Raw genomic sequence first — 23512 nt, forward strand, 5'->3', positions numbered from 1 at the left:
ACGTAGCTACTAATCCCTGACCTATGTGAGCTTTTAAGTAACCCTAATTTTATATATAAATATATATATATAAATATCAAATACCCTTTTGTTAGCCTGTACACTGAAAGGGCAACTCATAACTGCACTCATTCAAGCGTATGATTGAATGAATCTAACAGTAACAACATAGGGAGACCTCTAAATAGTTACAAGGCTTTTGCGTCACTGAAGATAAGCAGCGCCTGTGATTGGACGAGAGAGGGAAACCCCCTTCCTCGATGGCATATTCGTCTCTACCGCAACTGCTTGGCGTCGTTCCAATGTCACATACCAGCCATATGCTTACGATACAGAAATGCAACCTTCGTGCAGATTTAGCGTTGATGTCAGTAACTGTGAAACCATGATTGTATATGTTTAGTTTGATAACATATCTTTTTGTGCAGATACATTGATAAATGCATAAAATCGATGAGGTGTGATATTTAATCAAGCCAGTTTTCAACTCTGAAAGACAGTATTTTTCTGTTAAACAATGCTATGCAACCAGAGCACAGCCTACCCCACCAACGATGCATTAATTAGTTGTTGTTTTTTTCAGTATAAAAATCCATTTGTGTTTGAGAAAATTTAACAAAAAAATTACTTTAATATCCCCTCAAAGAAAGGGATATATTAGTCCATCCCGATTCCCTAATATCATACTGTAGTAGTTTGTAGTGTGTATCTTGCAGTACCTCTACTGTACAAGTGAAACACTGCACCCTACCCTATCCCTACCAAATGCGCATGACTGTATACGGCGGAATATGAAGTAGGCCTCCTGTTTTTCTCTAGCCCGGAGTCCGGCCCCCCTGAACACAACCTCCAAAAAAACAAAACACGAAGCCTGGATTTGTAAGAATTGGGAAGGTAAGGCATTTAATAGATTAAACCCGTGAATATGCTCTCGATCGATCGAATAGAACGATTGTTAGGCTCGGTAAGTGATGTATTAGCGTACGGAAGCGAACGAACTGCAGATTGAGGCTTTGGAACAGTTTCCGCACGGTCGGATAGAGCAAGGCCTAGTGACCCACATTCGGAGCAGTATGTGTATGAGTGGGCGAGCGTGTGAATGTGTGCCAATGTGTGTGCGGGGAGTGTATGTGCATCTGCCGCAAAAGGTTTTGGCATCGCTAGTTGTTAACTGCAACATGACCTATATTTATTTATACAGATTTGTGTGTGCGCGTGTTTTTGCAGTTTTCAGCGAACATCGTTTTCCTTCATTTTCGGAGATTGTTTGTTTGGTTACATGGTGTCAATGGCAATAGTTGCGTGACAGCTCGGGGCCAGCGGTAGCTTTCCTGATAACAGCCTCCACCAGCGGAATATTTCGTTTTGTGAATGATTGACTAATTGAAGAATGTCCTTAATAGTGTGGGCATAGACTGAATTTCTAAAGCTTAAACCGCATAGCAAGTTACCTGGGCATTTCTGCTGTGGCTTGGGTGTGTGGGGGGTGTATTTTTTCGTTGTATAATCACGCGCGTAATAAGCACCTGTGGCTCCAGTTCTGACCGTAGGCAATAAAAAAACGACACTTTCAAGATATGTATCGTCCAAGCAAGGTGACATTTGTGACATTGCGGTTTCGTTCATTTTTAAGAAGTGGCTCATCATAAGCCCACTGTGTGATTGACCGAGACAGCGCGCCAATGGGTTAGCTTTCGTGGCTAAGAGCATCTAAGCTACCCAAATTCTTTAGGCCTATGAACAAGTCGTGTTTTTTTAAGTTGTCCCACCGCAGGATCATTTTTTTATGTGGTTCTGTTGGTCAGCTGAAGGGTGTGTAGACTATCCCCCTGTAATCCCAAAATTATGCACTGCCTTTATACCAGTGAGCTATGCTTACAGTTTCATGTTGATTTCTGAATACTGATTATTAAAGAGAAAAAAGTAGTGTATAAGGACACGCACCTCATTTCCAAATATATGTATGACAGAGCATAACATTTATACTCATGAGGATTTGAGACTTTCTTGTTTTGTCGCTGAATACTGTTAAATAGCTGGATACAAAGTAGTATTCTGTTACCTACACTATTAGATATGTTACTAAACATTTATAACAGTAGAAAGTTTTAATCAGACATTTAAGTATGCCAAAAAAAAAGTAAAAAAAATAATAATAATTGCTTTCGTTTTCTAGGTAGGAGAGTCTACCATGTTCTGTCCAGCCTATGGTGCCCACCCACAACTTCAATGACCTCTGAGTCACCTTTGACCCTCAACCCCACTACAACCCATCAGAACTACCTGCAACTGACCTCACACTCAGAAGCTGCAGTGAGGTGAGCTGACTAAAGATTGCACATACTCTCACTTACAATTATGAGATGCAATGTTGTGCTTTATGTCTGTATAATGAACTACTATGCCAATTATGTTTTGTCTTCTTCGTATTAATGCATGTGTGTGTGGGCAGGCCTATGTGTCCTATTTGTAATTCATTTTTGGTGTTCTTCCAGGTGCCCATCCAAATGCCTACCTCACGCCTAAAGCACCAATCACTGCAACTACAGCCTTGATCAAACACCACCATGACATCGAGCATAGGGTACAACAACAGCAACACACACACACAAACACACACACACTGTCTTATTCTTTTAAACACTTAATAGCATTGACATTGACATACCCTTCAACATACCCTTATTTCTCAGCCAAAACACATTTCTTTATCTCTGTCTCGCTCTTTCATTCTCTCTTTGTCTCTCTCTCTTTCCATTTCCCCTCTCTGCCTCATCCAGTGAGTTCCAAAAATAAACATGCCCTGTTCATGAAGGAATCTCCACGTTAAAAAACTTCGGTCATTAGCTATTTTTAACACTTCATATCTACTTTAAGCCTGTCAAAGAATGCACAAACACACACTCACTCTTACAAACACACAGGAACATGTCTACTCTCTCTCTCTTACACTCACTCACTGGATCAGTTTGTCTGTCTCCTGGTTAATGCATGGTGTTACTTTTCCACAGAGATGATTGCAGCATCTTTGATGGTTTGATGGAAGAAGATGAGAAGGACAAAGCTAAACGGTGAGATGGAAAGAGAAACAGATTCCACACATAAACCCTGTTCTGGTTGCCAACCTTTGCCCGGCATGAAACAGATTCAGTGTTTTAACACTGACTTGCATTAGTTTACATTTACATGTATTAATTTAATAGCGCTTTTATCCAAAGCATGTACAAATAAATATGATTGTGCAGGCTCTGTAATAAAGCTGTACTTCTCCAAGGCCAACATTTTTATATCACTGTGTTTACAGATTATACAAAGCAGGATATTGTAGCATTCAATTAATTCTAATCTAACATAATCTAATTGAATCTAATCTGGCAGCGTGTCACGTAACAAGTCGGAGAAGAAGCGGAGAGACCAGTTCAATGTCCTCATCAAGGAACTGGGGACCATGTTGCCTGGCAACACTCGCAAGATGGACAAATCCACCATCCTGCAGAAGAGCATTGACTTCCTGTGTAAACACAAAGGTGAGGCCCCACATCAGTGACCTCACTTCCTGCAAGTGGTAGTCAGGGGAGTGGAAACTTCTTGTTTATATACTAAAAGGCTATATTTGGACTTTAGTTTCTATTGTATTACCATTGACCCTTGGTTTTTTGTCAATAATGTAGTCGCACCTAACCTAGTTTTCAGTTCAATTCAAATACATTGACTTCATTGATTCTGAAGGAAATTTGTGCCTTCAGAAAACACGGCGTGCCCTATTACAGAAATAACATTTAGGTCACACATAATGAAGGACAATCTGCATAGGGAAAAAAACTAGGGAATGGTACATAATTAAGAAATGAATAAAGTGCAAGAAAGTGGAAAACCAGTGCAAAACGTATAGCTAGATAAACAGGAACAAAATAAATGTAAGCACAGTAAAGACACACTGTCCCGGTCTAAAGCCTGTCTGAGTGAAGCCTCGCCAGTTCCTTTCGGCTCTGGTCTGCTGTGATGAATAGGTGAGGGTGGGACGTGGCAGCGGTTGCTGAGAGGACGCAAGGCGAGGTGCAGCTGAGGAGGGGTGCGCCTGGAGACAATGTGTTGGGAACATGCAAGCCTACAGTGGACCACATGAACCTCATTAGCCTTGAGCTCAGACAGGGCCCTCCAGTCGCCGTGATGGTTTTCATGCCTTCACAAGCCTCCTGCTCCACCTTCCTGCCGTAGGCCTCCGTCAGCTCTGTCCCCATCCATGTCCTTCAAGGCTTGCTTCTGATCTCTCTCTGTCCCTCTCTCACAGAGATCGCCGCCCAGTCAGAGTCCAGTGAGATCCGACAGGACTGGAAGCCCCCGTTTCTTAGCAACGAAGAGTTCACCCAGCTCATGCTGGAGGTACGACACGAACACCAATAATGCTTATGGTTCTTAATTAGTACCTTATTACTCCTATGTGACCACAACATTACCTCTCCACTGCTAATGGTACTCTTTTGGTGGCTGGGGGGGAGTAGATGAGCTAGCCAGGTGTTGAGATTGGTGTGTTGTGTGTTGGTCAGGCTCTGGACGGCTTCTTCATTGCAATAATGACTGATGGGAACATCATCTATGTGTCGGAGAACGTCACATCTCTCCTGGAGCACCTACCGGTGAGTGCACACACTCACTCACTCACACACACGCACACATTATACCACTGTATGGGGGGACCATGTCTAGCTTTGTGAACAGGAGAAGAAATATGTGTATGTGTGTGTGTGTGTGTCCAGTCTGACCTGTTGGACCAGAACCTGTTGAACTTCCTACCGCTAGGGGAACACTCAGATGTGTACAAGGCTCTCTCCAACCACCCCACCGACAGCGAAACACTTGGCGCTGATTACCTCAAGAGTGAGTAGCACCTAATCAGGCCTGTTCCATAAAGCAAGTCTACCAAGCCAGGTTTATGTCAGTCTGACTCATTTCCAGTTGATTTGGTTCCATAAAGTCAATTCAATTTAGTTCAAGCTACGTTACTATTGCAACTTATGCTGCCAGACTAACCTGGTCTGGAGCAGGCACTGTAACTGTCTGGCTTAGCCCATGTTGATCCTTAACCAGATGTTCCTGAAACACTGACCTGATGGGGAAGCCATGAATCTGAATTTCTGGCGTGATGTCATATTTTACTTTATTAACCAGTGACATTGTAAAATGTACAAATGAAACATTTAATAAATTATATAATGATGAACAACCAATACAACAATTAAGGTATTTTTGATTGGCTGGTAGGTGGCATTTAACTCAAGACAGCTCTCAACCATGGGCGGAGCGGGGGGGGGGGGGGGGGGGGGGGGTGCTCAAGCCTCTGGGGCTTGAGCCCCGAATGTTTTCTCAAAAGCCCCGAATCTTTTATGTACAAATTTGGGTTGTCATTTTCAGCAAATATAACAATATGAGTCCAACGTAATGTTTATATTACATAAAGCTCCAAAAACTATTTTCCTTAACTATTTAGCAATTTATTTGTTTTATATTGGTGTGTTTCATCCATCCATCAAAGCCAGAATCTCATTAGGATCTCTAATGGTCTCATGTTGGTTTCTAATGTATTTATTCAAATTTCATACTTTACATTTTTTTACTTACATTTTGTGTTTTTAGCTAAGAATCAGTTGGAGTTTGGTTGTCACATGTTGAGAGGAGCCATCGACCCCAAGCAGACGCCCGTGTATGAATACGTCAAGTTTATCGGTAACTTCAAGTCGCTGAGCAATGGTGAGGCTCACATTAATACAAAACAGCCTTATTGTCTGTGTATTGGTTATGTGGTTATGAACATCAAATAGGTATTATTGCTATCCCACTTATGCCTGAACAACTGCAAAAGCTATAGAATGATGAAAAACAAATATATATATTCTGACAAAACTCCAAAATAGGAGTTGGCCAGACAAACAAATCTGTCTTTCTGTTTTTGGTTTCCTTCTAGTTCCCAACGCCACGAGGAACGGTTTGGAAGGCGTGCTGCAGCGCTCTCTGCATCCAGCGTTCGATGACCAGGTGTGTTTTGTTGCTACTGTCCGATTGGCCAAGCCTCAGTTCATCAAGGTGAGACACCCACACACACACGCTACACAGACAGACACACACACCAATCCCAGCTTTTAGAATATCTGTGTTTTTGTTTGTGTGAAATGCAGATCTTTCACTGTGTGTGTGTGTGTCTACCACAGGAGATGTGCACAGTGGAGGAGCCCAACGAGGAATTCACGTCCAGGCACAGCTTAGAGTGGAAATTCCTCTTCCTTGACCACAGGTAACACACACACACACACACACAAACACACACGTCTTCCAAACCAAGGCCTAACAAGTCCTCTTATGATGCTTCGGCAGCAGGGCGTGTTGGGATGATGTCATGCATCCTGTCATTTCCTCCCTTCAGGGCACCACCAATCATAGGCTACCTGCCATTCGAGGTCCTGGGGACATCGGGGTACGATTACTACCATGTGGATGACCTGGAAACTCTGGCCAAGTGTCATGAGCACTGTAAGTATCTCTTAAACACACACACACACACAAACACAAACTTACCTACAAGTGTTTTCAGAAATGTCCTCATCTTTGAACTGATCCACTTTCATTTGCCCTCTATCCTTATCTCTCCCTGGGCCTCCATCCCCCCCTCCCTCCCTGGGCCTCCATCCCCCCCTCCCTCCCTCCCTCCCTCCCTCCCTCCCTCCCTCCCTCCCTCCCTCCCTCCCTCCCTCCCTCCCTCCCTCCCTCCCTCCCTCCCGACCCTCGCTCCATCCCTTTCTCCCTTCATCTGCAGTGATGCAGTACGGTAAAGGAAAGTCATGCTACTACCGCTTCCTGACCAAAGGTCAGCAGTGGATCTGGCTGCAGACTCACTACTACATCACCTACCACCAGTGGAACTCCCGGCCTGAGTTCATCGTGTGCACACACACAGTGGTCAGGTACGGACACATGCACACCCCAGACTCCTTCACACCTCTTGTTCTCACCCTCATTTTATTGTATGAGTGAGTTCAATCGAATGCTTCTCTCGCTCACTCTAGCACTTTTTTTTCTTTGTGTCTTTCTCTTCCTCTAGCTATGCAGAGGTGAGAGCAGAGCAGCGCAGAGAGCTGGGGATCGAGGATTCTCATCCTCAGGACACCGTGTGCAAGGTAAGACAAATGAGCAATGGATTCTAGATGGATTCTCACTGGCCCGATATATTCTCCACCACTTGCTGATTTGTTATCAGTAATATATCTCTCTCAACTTTTGTGATAGCTCGATAATGTTTCCCCTTTGTACACTATTGGATAGAGTCTGCCTGATGAGTGGTAAAACTCCTTCTCCGCTCTCTGATTTGCTGTTTCAGAGCCAGGACTCGGGCTCGGAGTCGCAGCTGAACACCTCCAGCCTGAAGGAGGTGCTGGAGCGCTTCGACCACAGCCGCACCGCCTCCTCCTCCTCCCGCAGCTCCCACAAGTCCTCCTCGCATATGTCTGACAACACCTGCAACTGTGAGGCCACACACACACACACACACACACACACACACACACACACACACACACACACACTGAACCAACCGACTGTTGACCACACCTATTTTTGAAAATTATGTAATTTTCTAAAATATATATATATATATATATAATTTTTGGTTGTTGTTCTGATCAGGTGTATTTTACCATCTTAATTGGGAACTCATTGGTTGTCTCTGTGTACTTGACAACAGCCTCCAAGCTCCAGATGGACACGGCCACGCCCCCTCGCCAGTCAGTGGCCTCCACCATCGACATGACATCACAGCGACGATCGTCAATCAGCAGCCAGGTGAGATGAGCTGTTCCAAACAGTCAAAGTAACGGGCATCTATTGCTTGAACTTCATTATCTATAATGCTCTTACATTTCTTCTGTGTGTGAATTGTGTCCTTGTTTGTAGTCCATGAGCTCCCAGACCACAGGCCATAGTTTGGCTCCAGTTATGATCAACCAACAGCAACAACAACAACAATCACAACAACAACAACAACAGCAGCTACAAACCAACGTGCAGGTACGAAACAACTTTTACAATCATTTCATGGGTTTAACTCTTCTCTCTCCCAAACATCTGGTGGAAAAGTTCCTACCGATAATAAGCCGTAGGCGTACTTTTTCTTAGATTTGCAAGAGTTGTTAACTGTAACTCTCCCCCTGCTTTCAACAGCCTGTGTTGGAGTTCTCAGCCCAGGTGAATGCCATGCAGCACCTGAAGGATCAGCTGGAGCAGAGGACCAAGATGATCCAGGCCAACATCCACCGACAGCAGGAGGAGCTGCGCCACATCCAGGAACAGCTGCAGAAGGTGCAAGGCCAGGGCATCCAGGTACGAGACACACACACACACACATACAGGGCATCCAGGTACGAGACACACACACACACAGGGCATCCAGGTACGAGACACACACACACAGGGGATCCAGGTACGAGACACACACACACACAGGGCATCCAGGTACGAGACACACAGACACACACACATAAACGCAGACATGCTCACACTCGTATATCTATGCTCACACTGGCCACTTGAAGGACAGGACTTGTCTCCATGGTGACAGATGTTCCTGCAGCAGCCGGCCGGAGCTCTGAACGTGCAGCTGCCTCAGGTGGGAGCGTTACAACAGGCAACCACAATGACCAATCAAATCCAGCAGAGCGTGCTAAACCCCACCCACACAGGAACTCAGCTCACCATCCAGCAGCAAGCCCCGCCCCCTCAGCAGAACCTCCAGCAGCATAACACCCTTTCACAGGTAGGACACTCACACACAGACAAACACACACACACACATACAAATACATACAAATGTTTGTGTTAATGTCATCCTTACAGTAAATATGAGTCTCTTTGTGACTCACCTTTCTGGCCTCACGTATTCACCTTTCTGACATCATCTCTTTGACCCCCTACCGGCGCTGACCTTTCCTCCCACCCCCTCTGACATCATCTCCGTGCGCCTGTGTCCCCAGGCCCCTCTCCAGCTCCATCAGCAGCAGCAGCACCCCGCCCAGGGCGCCTCCGCTGCCCCCCTCTACAACACCATGATGATCGCCCAGCCAGGCCAGCCCAACCTGCTGCAGATCAGCACCAGCCTGCCCCAGGCCAACACACAGGGCACTGCTGTGGCCACGTTCACACAGGACAGGCAAATACGGTAGGGCCACACAAACACACGCACACACATAAACACACACATGTAGTATATACAAGGCACTATGCACCCATGTATCAATCTATGTATGCAACCTGCCCATCTTTAAGCTCCTCGTCACTCACATTCCTTCCCTCTCTCTTCTTCTCTCTCCTTCCGGCCTCGCTCGCTCTCCTCTGCTTGTCCGTCCGTTCGTCTCTCTGTCCAGGTTCCCGACAGGGCAGCAGCTGGTCACCAAGCTGGTGACGGCCCCCATGGCGTGTGGGGCCGTCATGGTCCCCACCTCCATGTTCATGGGCCAGGTGGTCACAGCGTACAGTCCCTTTGGAGGGCAGCAGGTGAGAGGACACACACACTTCATCCCTCCCTCTCTTTCTCTCTCGCGCTGCCACACTCATACAGGCCATCTCTGTTGCTGTCCCACACACACCCGCATTTTCACAACGCGCCGAAACCAGAATCTAGTCTTGTAGGTCAGGGCCGCGGTGCATCAACAAGGGCAGTTGTGCTCGTCCAGCCTGATTAAAACAGCCGTGAGCCATGGTAGTGACCCACGACGGTCTCTCAGCAGGGGGGCCAGACGCAGACCTTGACCCTGCAGGCAGCCCAGCCCACCCAGGGCCAGCAGGAGCCCCAGGGCCAGACCACCGTGGTGGCGCAGACCAACCAGCAGGGGGCACAGCAGCAACAGCAGTTCCTACAGGTAACTACCAGGGGGCAGTGTGGGGATACAGATGCAAATCTGTCGTTAACCTCGTGAGACTTTCTGTACGCCGTGTGTTGAATTGGAGCATCCTTCGCTGTAACGGTGTGATCTTAAGAACATGGTGCTGAACGGATCTGTGTTGTGCCAGTCTGCACATTGGGCTCCGATAGGGCTGTAGAGCAGCTCTGATGGGGTGGTAGAGCAGCTCCGATGGGGTGGTAGAGCAGCTCCGATGGGGTGGTAGAGCAGCTCCGATGGGGCGGTAGAGCAGCTCCGATGGGGCTGTAGAGCAGCTCCGATGGGGCTGTAGAGCAGCTCCGATGGGGCGGTAGAGCAGCTCCGATGGGGCTGTAGAGCAGCTCCGATGGGGCGGTAGAGCAGCTTCGATGGGGCGCTAGAGCAGCTCTGGTAAATGATGGGCAGCAGGACGGTGACAGCTACTGTAGCGCTCAGAGGGGCTTGACAGCAATGGCCTGGCAGTCTGCCTAACCTAGTCCTTTGGTTTACCAGGGCACCCGTCTTCTCCATGGTAACCAGTCCACCCAGCTAATCCTCCAGGCGGCCTTCCCACTCCAACAGCCGAGCACGTTCACCCAGGCCGCACATCCTCAACAGCAACAACAACAGCAACCGCAACAACAACAACAACCACCACCACAGCAAAGACAACAGCAGCAGTCTCACCACCAGAGGCACCAGCAGCAACTCAAACCCCAGCCCCAGAAACCACAGAAAGGCCCGCCTTCACATAGGACTGACAGCACCAGCAGCCAATTGTAGTAGGCTCGAAGAGTAAAGCGTCCAATCGAGATTGAGGGACTAGAGTTCCAAATGAAGCTGTGGAGGGACAAATACGGTATGACTAAACCTTTTACAAAACATTGGGCCGAAGGAATGCGTGTGATTTCTTTTCATGTCATCACTTACCCCGACCAATATGGTGTCCGAGATGTAACCTATTCTTTGCCAGGAAGGACAGATTTCTGGGCAGCAAGGAAGGTTTTTACAAACTTATCACTATGGTAATAGTGTGTATTAGAACTTTTTACTCATAGCAACCAGTGGAGCGCTACGAGACAGACCCGTGTCGCCGTGGGAAACCCAGAACTCTAAACCCCCTTTCCCCCATCTCCATGGTAACCAGGGTATGTCTCAACGCATGTGATAATGACCTGGCATTGTACAGTAGAGTGTATCATAAACATGTAAATATACAATATAGCTTAACAGAAAAACAGAAATGTAGTATTTTATATGATTGCATGGAAACAAAAACAGTATAAGCTTTTATTAGTATCTTTTGAAAATGACTTTTTACTTTCTAGTGTTCCTGTTCAAAAATGGTGAAATGCTATGCTAAAGCATAACATCACTCCTTTATTTTCTCCCCTATGTAACTACAAGTCCATAATATGGCTTTGTATTCCTGTCACAGTTTGTTCAATGAATGGGCAGGGGTTATAAACAGGGAATTCTGGGAAAGGTAGTTTTTAAAAGCTGTGTATAACAAGTGACTAATTCAAAATAGCTCAGTCTTGCAAAGTCCAAATTCAATCACTTTGACAGTAGCCAGATCAATACCATTTAGATGTGTAATTCTTTGCAGGATCCTCATCACTGTTTGTGTAACAGGTCTAGTGATTCAAGTGCCAATACATATGGTCAACTGATATTTTTCTTTAAACAAACTATTCAAAGGATTATATATTTACAGCAAAAAAGACCCTATCAAAGAACATGTGTATATATTACGGACTATTTTTAAAAGACAGAGCCCCTATACCTAACATACAAATATATCTTTATCCCCATACTATTTTAGCACTTAATGTGGTTGTGTACAGTAAATCACTATCCAGTCCTATTGCGTGTGTTAATATGTGTGTGTGTGTTCCCCCTATGTCTTACGGTTGTTGAATTAGTAGGGCTTCAGAGTTTGCTGGATGGTACTTGCATTCTCAGGAATATGGACATATACAATTGCTTCTGCCTCAGCCTGGAAGGGGATAAAAAACCCTGCAAACACTGCTTCCTTTGGTGGCAGAAACGTTTCAATCAAAACGGTTTCTCAGTGACCCAGTATCCAATCAAAAGCAGTTTTGCTACCTTCTAATTAACTAATTTAATTAGCAGTGCAAAAACACTGTGCACAAATCACATGAACACTTTATAGAGAAAAACAGTGACAGTGTTTTATGAGGGTGGGGGAGGTTACACTCAGAATTGTTGTTTTAAACATCATCTGGTTGTGTGTGTATAGCATCTTAGCAAGTATCTCATAGTGACGCCACAAAGCTTGAGAAACACAGGTTGCTCTCTGAGTTCACATGTTTTACATGCCTGGGTGGCTGAGGGTTTCACTTATCTGAACATCCCATTGATTCAGAGGTGAAACTCCACACGTGGGCTAACACTGTTTACAAAAGCGGGCTTCCGACAACTGAGATGCAACTTTTAAAAGAATTGGAACATGTCCTCTTACCCCCCCCTGCCAGGCCTCAGTAGCCTTCATGCAGTTTTCAGTCAGTCAGTCAATCAGCAGTTCAACAGTAACACCCAAGGTTTGGCTCTTTTCCATTGTTCCAAGTTGTCAGAAATGGAACAGGGCCCAACCTTGGTGACAGTAATAAGCCATATCTAACAGAAAAGCCTTGGGAAGGAGGAAGTGAGATGGTAGGATAAGGAGTTCTTAGAAGAATGTGTCTTTTTTGTCTTGGAGAGTGTAGTAGAATGTGTTTTTGTTTTGATTGTTTATGGTGTGTGCGTGTGTGTGTGTGTGTGTGCATACACGGATGTCCAGTGTGTGTGTGTGTGTGTGTTTTTTCTCTTTATTCTTCTTCCTATATCACTGTGGGGTCTGTATTTGGTACCCCTGGCGATAGCCAATCAGTTCTTGCGTTGCAGTAATGAAAAGATAAAATTTCAAGGAAATCTTCCTCTCTTGTTGGGCTCCAGCTCATGTGGAGTAGCTCAACTTGAATTGAGTGAGAGCGTTGTGTGTGTATGTTTGTGTGTTTGATAGAGTCACTCTAACCTATTTTTTTTTTTCTGTATGGACGTGAGACTGAGATGAATGATTTTAAAGTGTTGCTTGGTTTACCCAGGTGGCTATGAAATGGTATAAACAAAATGGCAACCGTCAAAAGAAACTGTGACACTTTCCGATGTATCATCCTCTAACTCACCCTCCCTAAAGTTTGTTCATACCTGTCACCCATCCCTCAGCGAATACAAATCTTCTAGTTTCTCTGTGTGTGTGTGTGTGTTGTCATTGCCAAAAAGGCAATGTTTTTAAAATGTTATAGTTCTGTTACTATAAGATATCACTGCTACCCAGCCCAAAGAATGTAAAGGTCTAGAGACTAACAGATGTCCGTGATAAGCATATATAGGTTACCAAGCTTTCAAATGAAGGAAGTAAAGAGGTTAAAATAAATTTAATTTTACTAACTTGTCCATTCTATTCTTAGAATGGGAACCTGCTCCAATTCTTACATAACGCCATCATGTTCCAAACCTGTGTCAGTAAATTTATGTGACAGAACTAGAAATGTGTGATGGGTTTCTGGAAGTTGATTAAAAACAGTTCGGAGAGGCAAAGTTGCGTACTGGATAAGGAATCCTATACAAATACAGAAGGGGCCAAGCTTGTTATATAGTAGTTCATCTCTACACACTTTGGGTTTTAGAAACCGACTTACTTAGTAAATCTGTACACTTACACAAAACCAGTATTCTGTGTAAAATGGTGCTCTGCTATGTATATCCCTCCTCATGGTATGTGCTCCTCTCCCTAGTCCAATTGTAACTGAATATTTTGAAGCAAACTATTTGCTACTTTAACCTCTTATTCTCCCTCTCCCCTGGTCGATTTGAAAATAAAAACCTACTGCAAATGCATTTTCGGTTGCTTGTGTTTGTCCTAGAATGGTGGATGGTGTTCACAAATGGTACATATTTATTTACTTTCTGTATTACAATCAACACTCTTTATCAAAACTGCATAAACCTCAAAACCGTTTGTAACAATTCTGAAGCTCGTTTGCACATACATTGCAGACACCTAGCAAAACATTCTTTACAAACCAGGAGCCAGACATGTATATATTTACAGTCTAAATTCTGAAACTGCCAGTACAAACAACTCATACATTACACACATACATACATTACTAAACTAGTTTAAAGGATGGTTACACTCGTATTTACATTACCCACAATGTCAACTAGTAGTCCGACGCAAAGGCAGAAACACTCGTTCAAAAGAATTTCTAAATTCAGCAGTATATTCACCTCTTCGCAAAACATTTTAAGTGAAAACACAAAACAGTATTTCCATATACTCTCATATACATATGGCTTTGTAGGTAAATTGTTTTAGTTACCAAGGCCAAACACAATCAGTTCTATCAATTCATACCGTTCTGTTATGGCTTTTTATTTATGATCAAGCTATTGTTAAGTCATTTGTTTGGTTTCTCTGTATCCCTACTCTAAACGATGTTGTTTTACAATCCACAAAGTAATCCTGATATCACTTAACCAGAATCAATCCGTTATCCGTTGAGTGCGTCAAGACGTATACAATTTAGAATGTACACCTCATCCGTTAGGGTCATGTTCTATGACGTCATGGGTTTTCATGGCCGGTTAGGACTGCTGAGTCGGCTGTAGACATGCACTTGGAATACACCAGGGATCAATATAGTAATACCATAAACGGGTGGAGAGAGGCCAATGCAAGTGTGCGTGCGTGTGTGTGTGAGAGAGACAGACAGATCAGAGCACTGGACTGTGTAGCAGAGTCGAGGAGGTAGGCAGGCAGGAAGGTGTATAAGTGTGTGTGTGTGTTTGTGTGTCTCAGACAGCGTCGTAGTCCAGGAAGACGTCGGCGGTGCTGAGCAGAAGAGGCTGGGTGGGGGCGGTGGTGCTGCAGACGGAGCTCAGCCTCCGTGAGGGCGCCCTTTGCTGCCGTGGAGGGACAGGTGCGCTGCTCAGGTTCAGGTACACCTGCAACACACACATACACAATAGGGTCAAATGAAATGTCTGTTTTTTCTCAATATTGAGGCGTACATTTGTACACGGTTTACGTACGTTCTTGGTGTTCTCTGACAGGAGCAGTTCGGCCCTCTCCACCAGCTTCCTGAAGGAAGGTCTCTTCAGCGGATCCTGGCTCCAGCAAAGTAGCATCATTTCGTACCTAGAGAGGACACAAAGATGGTTACATTGATAATGGATGGATGGAATGGATACAAACACAAACTCACACACTCACATCTCATTGGGCGCAAACTCAGGGCTGCTCATCCGATGGCCATCTTGAATCATCTTGTAAAAGGCCGAGCCCACATGTATCCCTGGGTAAGGACTGCTACCTACACACACACATTGTGAGCTATAGTCCTCCATTACAATCATACTGGTCAAAGTGGATTTTAGCTTTCAATGCATTTTTATTTAAAAAAAATACCAAGAGAGAAGATCTCCCAGAGCAGTATGCCGTAGGACCAGACGTCGCTCTCGAAGGTGTACACAGAGTCAAAGATACTTTCCGGCGACATCCACTTCACAGGGAGGCGAGCCTGGTCAAAGAAATAGACAGGGAGACACGTCAGTGAGTCTGGGACAGTGAGAGCACACTAAAGGGGTTATGGAACAACTCTCAGTGGAGATGTTGTGCATTTTCTTTGTTACCTTTTCTCTCTTGTATGATTCTACTTCCAAACAAACACACACACACGTGTACTCACGTTTCCCCTGAGGACGTAGTTGGAGTCAGTAGTGATGTCTCTGGCCAGGCCAAAGTCACAGATCTTGGCAACTCTACCCTGAGTCAGCAGGATGTTTCTGGCTGCCAGGTCTCTGTGGATGCACTGCACACACACACATTGAGAATGCGTTAGAAACGGATACAAGCAGATAGCACTGTGCGTAAGTGTACGACACACACACACACACACAAACTGAGCCTTACGTTCTTGAACGTGATGTACTCCATGCCTTTAGCCACCTGGTAGGAGAAGCTGAGAAGATCTTCGGTGTCCAGAGACAGATCGTCTATAGAAAGAGCATTCTTGTCATCTGCAAACAGGGATGAGGGGAAGGAGAGAGAGTGGGAGGGAGTGTAGAAAACGTTAAATGTATAATTTGATTATGCCTTGACTGGGACTTTAATGTGCATGCAATGTATTTGAGAAATTATGGCTTTTGTGGTTCGGCATGATTTCTTTTATGGTACTGCATGATGGGGAATAGTGTTGTAGCAGGGAGTGCATGATGGGAAATGTAGCAGGGGCGAATTGTACCTGAGTCTTTTTCAGACGGACGCATGGACATGTACCCTGCACCATTTCCCTCTCTGCTGTGACAAACACACACGCACACACACACAGTTATAAACCACTGCCACATCATAAAAACGCAACAAAGGCATAAAGAATTCAAACACACACACCCCGAGCATTCTCTCTGGTTGGGGACGTTGCGGTAGTAACTGTCGTTACTCTGGGAACTGAAGTACGTCTCCCTCTTCCTGCGCAGGAAGTTGAGCAGGTCTCCATAGCAACAGTACTCTGTGATCACTAACGTGGGGCCTAAAAAATCCAAATATAATTTTGTTATTGAAACAAAACAAGTTGAAAGTTTATCACATAGACATAAACACACACACACACATGCTCACCTCCGACAGTACAGGCCCCAAGCAGGTTGACAATGTTGACGTGGTTGCCGAGGTAACTGAGAACTTTCAGCTCTGACATCAGAGCTTCCTTCTCGGTGGAGTGAGCTCTGGCTGTGGTGACACAACATGGCATCATCATCATATAATAGTTTCTTTAATGCAGCCCCACAGCCACACTAATGGAATCAATTATTTTGCAGCCCATTAGCCAGATGAAACACACACACACACACACTTACGTTTGAGCATCTTGACAGCGACGGTCACTACCGAGTCTGGTGAGCCGAGACCATAAGCTGTGGCCCTCAGGACTTTACCAAACGCCCCGGAGCCAAGGGTCTTTCCTGGGATGACACAGACACGTTAAAACATACAACAGTACAAATCTGAAATATAAACGCTTATGCATAAACATACACATAGTAAAATACAGTATATGGTGTAAATACTGTATATAATACAAAAACACATACACATTCTCAAAGTCAACACACACACACACAGATTCCTTTCTTGTACCAAAGCGTAGTTTCTGCCGAGGGAACTCCCATTTGGGGTCATAGGGGAGCTGGGTGGGGTCGATGTAGATGTAATTGTTGCCATGGATACTCTCAATAACCTTCCACTGGATCTGGAACTTGGGTTTCTGAAGGGCAAATCGCAGTCCAAACTGATCTTTGTGCTCTTACTGCAGGTAAATGGCTCGTTTGTGTGTGTGTGCCTATGTGTGTGTGTGTTACCTGCATGTACTTGTAGAGCAGCACCACCAGTATGACGCTCAGTATGACAGCAGTAGCCACCACGCCAGAGAGGAGAGGGGTGAAGAGCTCATGGGGCACTGTGCGCTCTGCATGGACACACACACCATGTACATGATGAAATTATACAAACAAACACACACACCATGTACATGACGAAATCATACAAACAAACACACACACACAATGTACATGACGAAATCATACAAACAAAAACACACGCACACACACGCCAAATGCTGGTTAAAGAGTCTGTGGTGTTTATTTAAGAGAGAGAGATTAGTCTCCATGTCTAATTCCAGCCTGCACACTCAGCAACCAGTAATCCCATTCCATCTGCACCCACACTTGCCCAGCATAGATACAAGGATAGTGGATGTTTGTGTGAGTGAGAGTGTGTAATCTCACCACCAATAGCGAACAGTGTGTAGGCCTGCTGTCCGTGCGCTGTAGCCACACACTCCAGGGTGTGGTAGTGTGCATGCTCCTTGCTCACGTTCACCCGGCTCTCCACTTCCTGCCGCCCAAAGCCTGAGTTGGATACAGTTACCACGACGACCTCCTGCAGCTCCCATTGGGTGGCGTTGGCCAGGTGTGAGCACCTGTGATGAATCAGAGAGGGTTCAATAATGCTTCATGCCTGAATATATTAAAAACGATCACTTCGATACACTAAGCTTATAGTAAACAGTAGATTCACTTAAAAAATACTCATGGGCTCCATGTAGGCTGTTATGTCTGACTCGTACCGCGTGTGGGGCAGTTCACAATAGTACCAGCTGATCTGGGGGGCTGGGTAACCGACGGCAACGCAGCGCACCTGTCCGTCAACAGGGCCCTCCTGGGAAATGATGACTGGCTTACCTGACAGAGAGAAAGAGAGAAAGTGAAAAGAGAGTATCACAGGGGATGGTAGAGGAGATCACATTATACACACAATACATTAAACACAACCTTAAGATATTACAGCAGGAAACATGACATACTGATGACATAGACTGGGAATGATTGATTGAGAGAGGCGTCTTCGTGATCGGCTGAGAAGGTATAGATCCCGCCCTCAGAATTGTGGACCCTCACCAGCTTTAACTCACTGATATACCTGAGGGAGAGAGACACAGCATGAGGGTGTGTCTGTCTGTCTGTGTGTGTGTGTGTTGATGTGGCTTTGTTTTACTGCCCTTGTAGGGACCAGAAATCCCCAAACTAAATTCAGGTTAGGAGCTAGGCTTAGGCTTAGATTTAGAGTTCATGTTAGGTTTTTGGGTTAAGGTTAGGGTTGGGGTTAGGGAAAACTGGAATTTTAATAGGACTGATTCTGATTCCCACAAAGATAAATGTACAATGTATGTGTGTGCGTGTGTAGATATAGTACCTATAAGTTTCTCGTTGGATGGTGATGACATGCTCTGTGGTATTGCGGAGCACCTGGCCCTTGTATACCCAGGAGAGGGTTTTGGGTCTGGGGTATGAGTCCAACTCCACCCTGAGGCTTATGCTTTCTCCCTCTTTCACTGGAGCAGGGGTAGGCCTGGACTCTTCCAACAGACGGATAAAGCCATGGTCTAGAATACACACACACAAACACATATTTTGACATAAACACACATTAAACACACCTTCAAGGCTCCAACAATCCGCATAACCAAGCACACACATCAAAGGGCACATACACACCGTGAACACACACACACGCTCACCGCGGACATCGAGCTGAAGCACCACCGTGGTTTTGCCCCTCTCGTTGAGGGCGTGGCAGCGGTATGCCCCACCATCTGATTGGTTGACAGAGGTGATCCAGATACTGGTGGAGCGCTTGTAACCCCGAGCACCAGGCAGGATTTTGGAGTTGTGGGTCTCAAACACTTGCTACAAGTCAGGGGTCAAAGGTCAGCTCAGACACATTATACATCACAGTAGTTCAGGTTTGTCAGTAGTTCTAGGTCTCAGGGATGCAAGTTTGTCTCACCGCGTCTTTGGGGAAATCCCATTTGAGGATGAGGTCAGGGTTGGCATTGGACGAGCTGCAGGTCAACTTGAACTCTTCCCCTTTCCTCAGGATCACATTCTCTTTCTGTGATAGGTCGATAATGGGAGGACTCTCCGGAGCTATTGAAGGAGGAAGGGAAGATGAAGCGCCAAAAGAAGTTTGTGTGAGCTTGTTGTAGTTCTCCTCCAAAGGGAAACAATCTGTTTTTAGATTATTTGGTTAACTTTAACAGTTGTTATTTAATCTACGATACTTTGAATTAATTCAAATTTTGTGAGGGCTGGATACACATATCCCTAGAATAAAGGCAGGTTGGCTGCAGGTTTACAGTTGGTATTGTTTTGATTTAGCAGGACTAAGCATGTTGACAAAACATCCCTCTTCATGCATTCTGATTTCAAATCTCTCATGCAATCCCTGAAATTCAGTTTGTCTTTATCTCTCTTTCTTGACCTCATCACTCACCCAGCCGAACATCCACTGTGTATTGGCTGGAATTTACCAGGACCCCGCCCAGTTCACCCATGCACATGTAGCAGCCTTCGTACACCTTCTTGGCCTTGGCAATGATGATGCCTCGCTGTGGGTCGGCACGGTAACGCAAGTCAGAGGGCAGAAGTCGCCCGTCGCAGGTGTTCAGGGCCAGTAGTGTGACCGCTGGGTCAGTAGCAAGACAGGGCACGGTACAGTCCTCACCTTCCCGGACCAGAATGCCGTTCACCATGGTGCGCTGGAAGGCGTTCTGGGGGTCTGACAGGGGTGCGAGTGTGTGTGGGGTAAGGGGTGTGGGGGTTATGACATATGGAGAAAGGAGTGGTAAGGTAAACTGTACACAATCGTGTATTGCATTTCCACCAACAAACAGACACCCACACATTCACAGACTACTCCGACCCACCTTTCACATACACATAGATGGAACTCTGTTCTGAGGTGCGGTTGTTGACACACGAGTAGAGTCCCATGTGGTAAGCCTGTGCAGCCGCCACGGTGATGAAGGCTCCTTGGCCATCCTCTCCCTCCCCTTCCACCCTTCGACCCCGCTCCCGCTGCCACTTAAGAACAGAGGCGGCTGAGACGGAGCCAGGGGCCTCGTCACCATGACAACGAAGATTCAGAGACCCTCCTTTCTGAACCACTGTGTGTGGACCGCTGGGAGACAGGATGAGCCTGCACCAGCCTGGGAACGACACAGGAACAAGCACAGCCATATTTGACACACACAGAATGTAGGAACCTGAGTTTTCCTGGCCTCTTGCTTTAAGCAACAACAACAAAATGTTAGACCTGAACAGCAAAACTATTTATTTTGTTTAATTAGCCTTGGTCCCATGAGCCATAATCCACTTTTGCCACAATACAAAAATCACCTTCTTTCTGTGTAGTTGTGCTAGAAGACGTATGATTTGCATGCTCAGTTTCCTAGAAGTAAGATTTTCATGTGACTGTTTAGGCCTTGAGCAGTGGCCTCGCGCACGCGCGGGTTAACATAAGTCAAGGGCGAAGTTTCGTACCGATACAAGACTAATGACGTATGATTTTACGCCAGAGCATTCATTGTTCTATTTATTTCTGGGATTATCTTGTCAACCCACATCCTGCAACCAACCATGTAATATGAGAAGTCCTGTTTTGCAACCTGTTAACTGTTTTTCAGGTGCGCGTGCACCTGTTGCCCTAGGGAGCCGGACGTAGGCCTAGTCGTTTTTTTCTCACATGTGGTTACGGTTATGCAAATGTAATACCAGTGAATTCATCCATTGCCTGTCTCGCCAAGCCTTCTTGAATCAACAGGTGGATTTGGCAGATTAGAGTTAGGCTATATATCACAAAACTGCACTCCCATGCTCAATCTGTGTGAACAACAACCATGCCAAAACAATGACAATAGCCTGAATACTGTTGGTGAGAAATTCAGCTCTAGAAAATCAACCGTCACAAAGCATTTGCAGACTGCTTCGCAACTTTTTTCGCATTTTTTCATGTCACCACTTGCAAATTATTAATAGTGAATACGTCTAAAGGATGTGGATATCCGTCTTAACCTGTTTGATAATATATAATAGGCTAGTAATAATACAAATACAATAAGCTGTAGAACTACAGTTGGTGTACAATATCAATGTTTACGTTGCCATCTCGACAGGGGTTCAGCTCAGAATGTATCTACCGTGCGTGTCCGCCTGGTGCGGAATATCTTACCCTTACCTGTGAATTGTAATAACAGAAATTGAGCAGTGAATAGAATCCAAGTTTTCTTCATGGTTATAATCCGTTTTTACCCCATGCGTCTCGGACAGTAAGTACACTGTATGTAAGTCAGTCTAACCGTAACGACTCCCTAAACGCTACAAAGCACTCCGACGATGTTATGCCTCCCAGATGAATTTGTACGGTCCTTAAAGGAACAGTGTTGGCCCCCTCCTATCTCCCTCATTCTCTCAGCCTTAGGTTAGGTTATGCCATGCGCATTGTCCCGTTCCGCAGCGCAGGATGGCGTCCCGCCAAGTTCTGAAGCCAATATTACCGGAATAAAATAATGTCCACAACCACGTTCAGAGTTTATAAGGTCTTAATCCCTTAAAATTGATATTTTATGGGACTTTTGCAATACTCTATAGTCTATGTAAATATATTTTCGTGGTTATCAGTTTGTTAAGCAGCGGTAGTTTCACTTTTTCCACACGATTTCTGTCGAATCGATATTGTTTTAGAGTGATCCGCTTGATTTGTCATAATTCTGCGGGTGCCTTACACAAGAAAACATTTGTTTGTGTTTGTGTTCGTGCGCGCGTTCTTTGCGTGTGTTCAACGCTCAAGGGTGAAAATGAGTCAGGACACTTAGTGTCTTTGTATGTTGACTCTCACATGATAAACACACATCTCAAGCCCCGAAGCACTTGACACCAAAATATTTTCTCAAACAGTGGCGGGTATAAAATCCAATAAGTGATGTGTAAAACCTTCAAATGGTGTGAGATGTAACAGAGAGTTGTGTGTGTATCACACCTGTCTGTATGCCTTATCCAACTCTCCATATGTTCTATTATCTGTGTTAGATGTCAAGGTGTGTGTGTGTGTGTGTGTGTGTGTGTGAGCTTAAGTGTGTCTGAGAACCATCCATATGTCTTCTTCACGCTGGTTCAATGTCATTTGAGTCCTTTCTATGTGAGTCCCCCCTGCATTATTGACGATGGGGACTGTGTGTGTATGTGAAAGGGGGCTGACTCACCATGACTCTGCAGTGTGACTCACTCATCTGCTCTCAGACAGATGAGGATGGCTGTCCTGCTGAGGGCAACCGCGGTTTTGGACAAGAAATAACTCCTCAGATCACATTACGTAATGAAAGGTAAACTCTCTCTGGTGAACGATGTCCTCTGTCTGTTTTTTGTCTGTCTTTCTTTCTTTGTCTCACTCTTATCTAATCTCTCTTTGTCTTTCTTAAAAACATTTGTATGCTCCAACTCAAATGTATAAACACTCAACCTTATATCCATCACCCGGACACACATGCATGTACACACACACACATCCCCATTGCCAGAGTCTAATGTTTCTCTAATGTAATCCAAATCTTTTCTCTCAGTGCTGACTGCACATTTAAACCCTCCTGATATCCTTGTCTATTTGGCTTTCATCGGTCGGTGGTTGGTGCACACACTCTTCAACCCACTGTGGTTGTTAAGTGTTCCTCACCCTATCCATTTGTGGTCATTCCTATGTCCAAGGACCTTTTCTGAACCAGGAAAACTTCAGTTGAACCCTTTGCACACAACACAAGGGTAGTACTCTGCACTGCAGGAATTACATGCTCGTGCATAAGGCCTTAGCTGATATACTGTAGTCCAAAGTTTTTATGAGGCATTGGGGTCAGGGGGCTGGATGATATCATATCATTGTTTTTGCCAAAAACATGATAGGGAGTAACATATTGGCACTTGGTAAGATGTGTGTGTGTGCATGTAACCATAGATTGGCCAATGATAGCTCTCCTCTCACTAAACCTGATTATTATCGACTTCACTGTAATCCAGCGTAATCCACCACCGAGGCAGGGGTGGGGGGAGGTGTGAAAAAATAGAAAGAGATGAAGGACAGTGAGGGGATATGGTTGGAGAGAGGAGGGAGGGGGAGCAGAGTTTGAAAGAAAGACAAAGGAGAGATGGACAGA

At 45.2% G+C, this 23512-nt stretch overlaps 2 protein-coding genes across 4 annotated transcripts; one reads left to right on the forward strand and one right to left on the reverse strand.

The window, feature by feature from the left end:
• Window positions 1-833: 833 nt before the first annotated feature.
• clockb (clock circadian regulator b) lies at window positions 834-13798 on the forward strand. 3 transcript variants are annotated; one of them, XM_067249920.1, is made up of 23 exons: window positions 834-894; window positions 2177-2318; window positions 2496-2584; window positions 3012-3071; window positions 3379-3527; window positions 4292-4383; window positions 4548-4637; window positions 4758-4878; window positions 5635-5748; window positions 5963-6081; window positions 6207-6289; window positions 6419-6525; window positions 6809-6956; window positions 7094-7169; window positions 7370-7514; window positions 7733-7830; window positions 7942-8055; window positions 8209-8367; window positions 8606-8800; window positions 9018-9202; window positions 9408-9537; window positions 9768-9902; window positions 10416-13798. In XM_067249920.1, the coding sequence occupies exons 3-23, from the start codon at window positions 2568-2570 to the stop codon at window positions 10683-10685; spliced, it is 2607 nt and encodes an 868-aa protein (XP_067106021.1). In that variant the 5' UTR covers window positions 834-894; window positions 2177-2318; window positions 2496-2567; the 3' UTR covers window positions 10686-13798. The 3 variants fall into 3 exon arrangements, with proteins under 3 accessions (XP_067106021.1, XP_067106023.1, XP_067106022.1); XM_067249922.1 differs by having other exon boundaries at window positions 9771-9902; XM_067249921.1 differs by lacking the exon at window positions 834-894 and having other exon boundaries at window positions 2155-2318.
• Window positions 13799-13856: 58 nt separating this feature from the next.
• kitb (KIT proto-oncogene, receptor tyrosine kinase b) lies at window positions 13857-21673 on the reverse strand. The gene is made up of 21 exons (XM_067249971.1): window positions 21547-21673; window positions 20237-20518; window positions 19804-20088; window positions 19318-19457; window positions 19049-19217; window positions 18724-18913; window positions 18335-18450; window positions 18098-18212; window positions 17757-17950; window positions 17331-17437; window positions 17110-17236; window positions 16830-16934; window positions 16591-16701; window positions 16363-16501; window positions 16214-16266; window positions 15883-15989; window positions 15659-15781; window positions 15379-15490; window positions 15184-15283; window positions 15003-15108; window positions 13857-14915 (listed from the first exon to the last, which is right to left on the reverse strand). The coding sequence occupies exons 1-21, from the start codon at window positions 21599-21601 to the stop codon at window positions 14766-14768; spliced, it is 2886 nt and encodes a 961-aa protein (XP_067106072.1). The 5' UTR covers window positions 21602-21673; the 3' UTR covers window positions 13857-14765.
• Between the last annotated feature and the right edge of the window lie 1839 nt (window positions 21674-23512).

This window comes from Osmerus mordax, chromosome 14 (assembly GCF_038355195.1).
Source record: "Osmerus mordax isolate fOsmMor3 chromosome 14, fOsmMor3.pri, whole genome shotgun sequence".
NCBI lineage: Eukaryota > Metazoa > Chordata > Actinopteri > Osmeriformes > Osmeridae > Osmerus > Osmerus mordax.

Coding starts and splice junctions, on each gene's coding strand:
- kitb (XM_067249971.1), bottom strand. CDS start 21,601: ATGAAGAAAACTTGGATTCTATTCACTGCTCAATTTCTGTTATTACAA. Junction 18,213..18,334: donor ATTCCCAGTCTATGTCATCA/GTATGTCATGTT, acceptor TCTCTCTGTCAG/GTAAGCCAGTCATCATTTCC. Junction 16,267..16,362: donor AACCAGAGAGAATGCTCGGG/GTGTGTGTGTTT, acceptor TTGTCACAGCAG/AGAGGGAAATGGTGCAGGGT.
- clockb (XM_067249920.1), top strand. Junction 6,082..6,206: donor CCAAGCCTCAGTTCATCAAG/GTGAGACACCCA, acceptor TGTCTACCACAG/GAGATGTGCACAGTGGAGGA. Junction 9,203..9,407: donor ACACAGGACAGGCAAATACG/GTAGGGCCACAC, acceptor CTCTCTGTCCAG/GTTCCCGACAGGGCAGCAGC.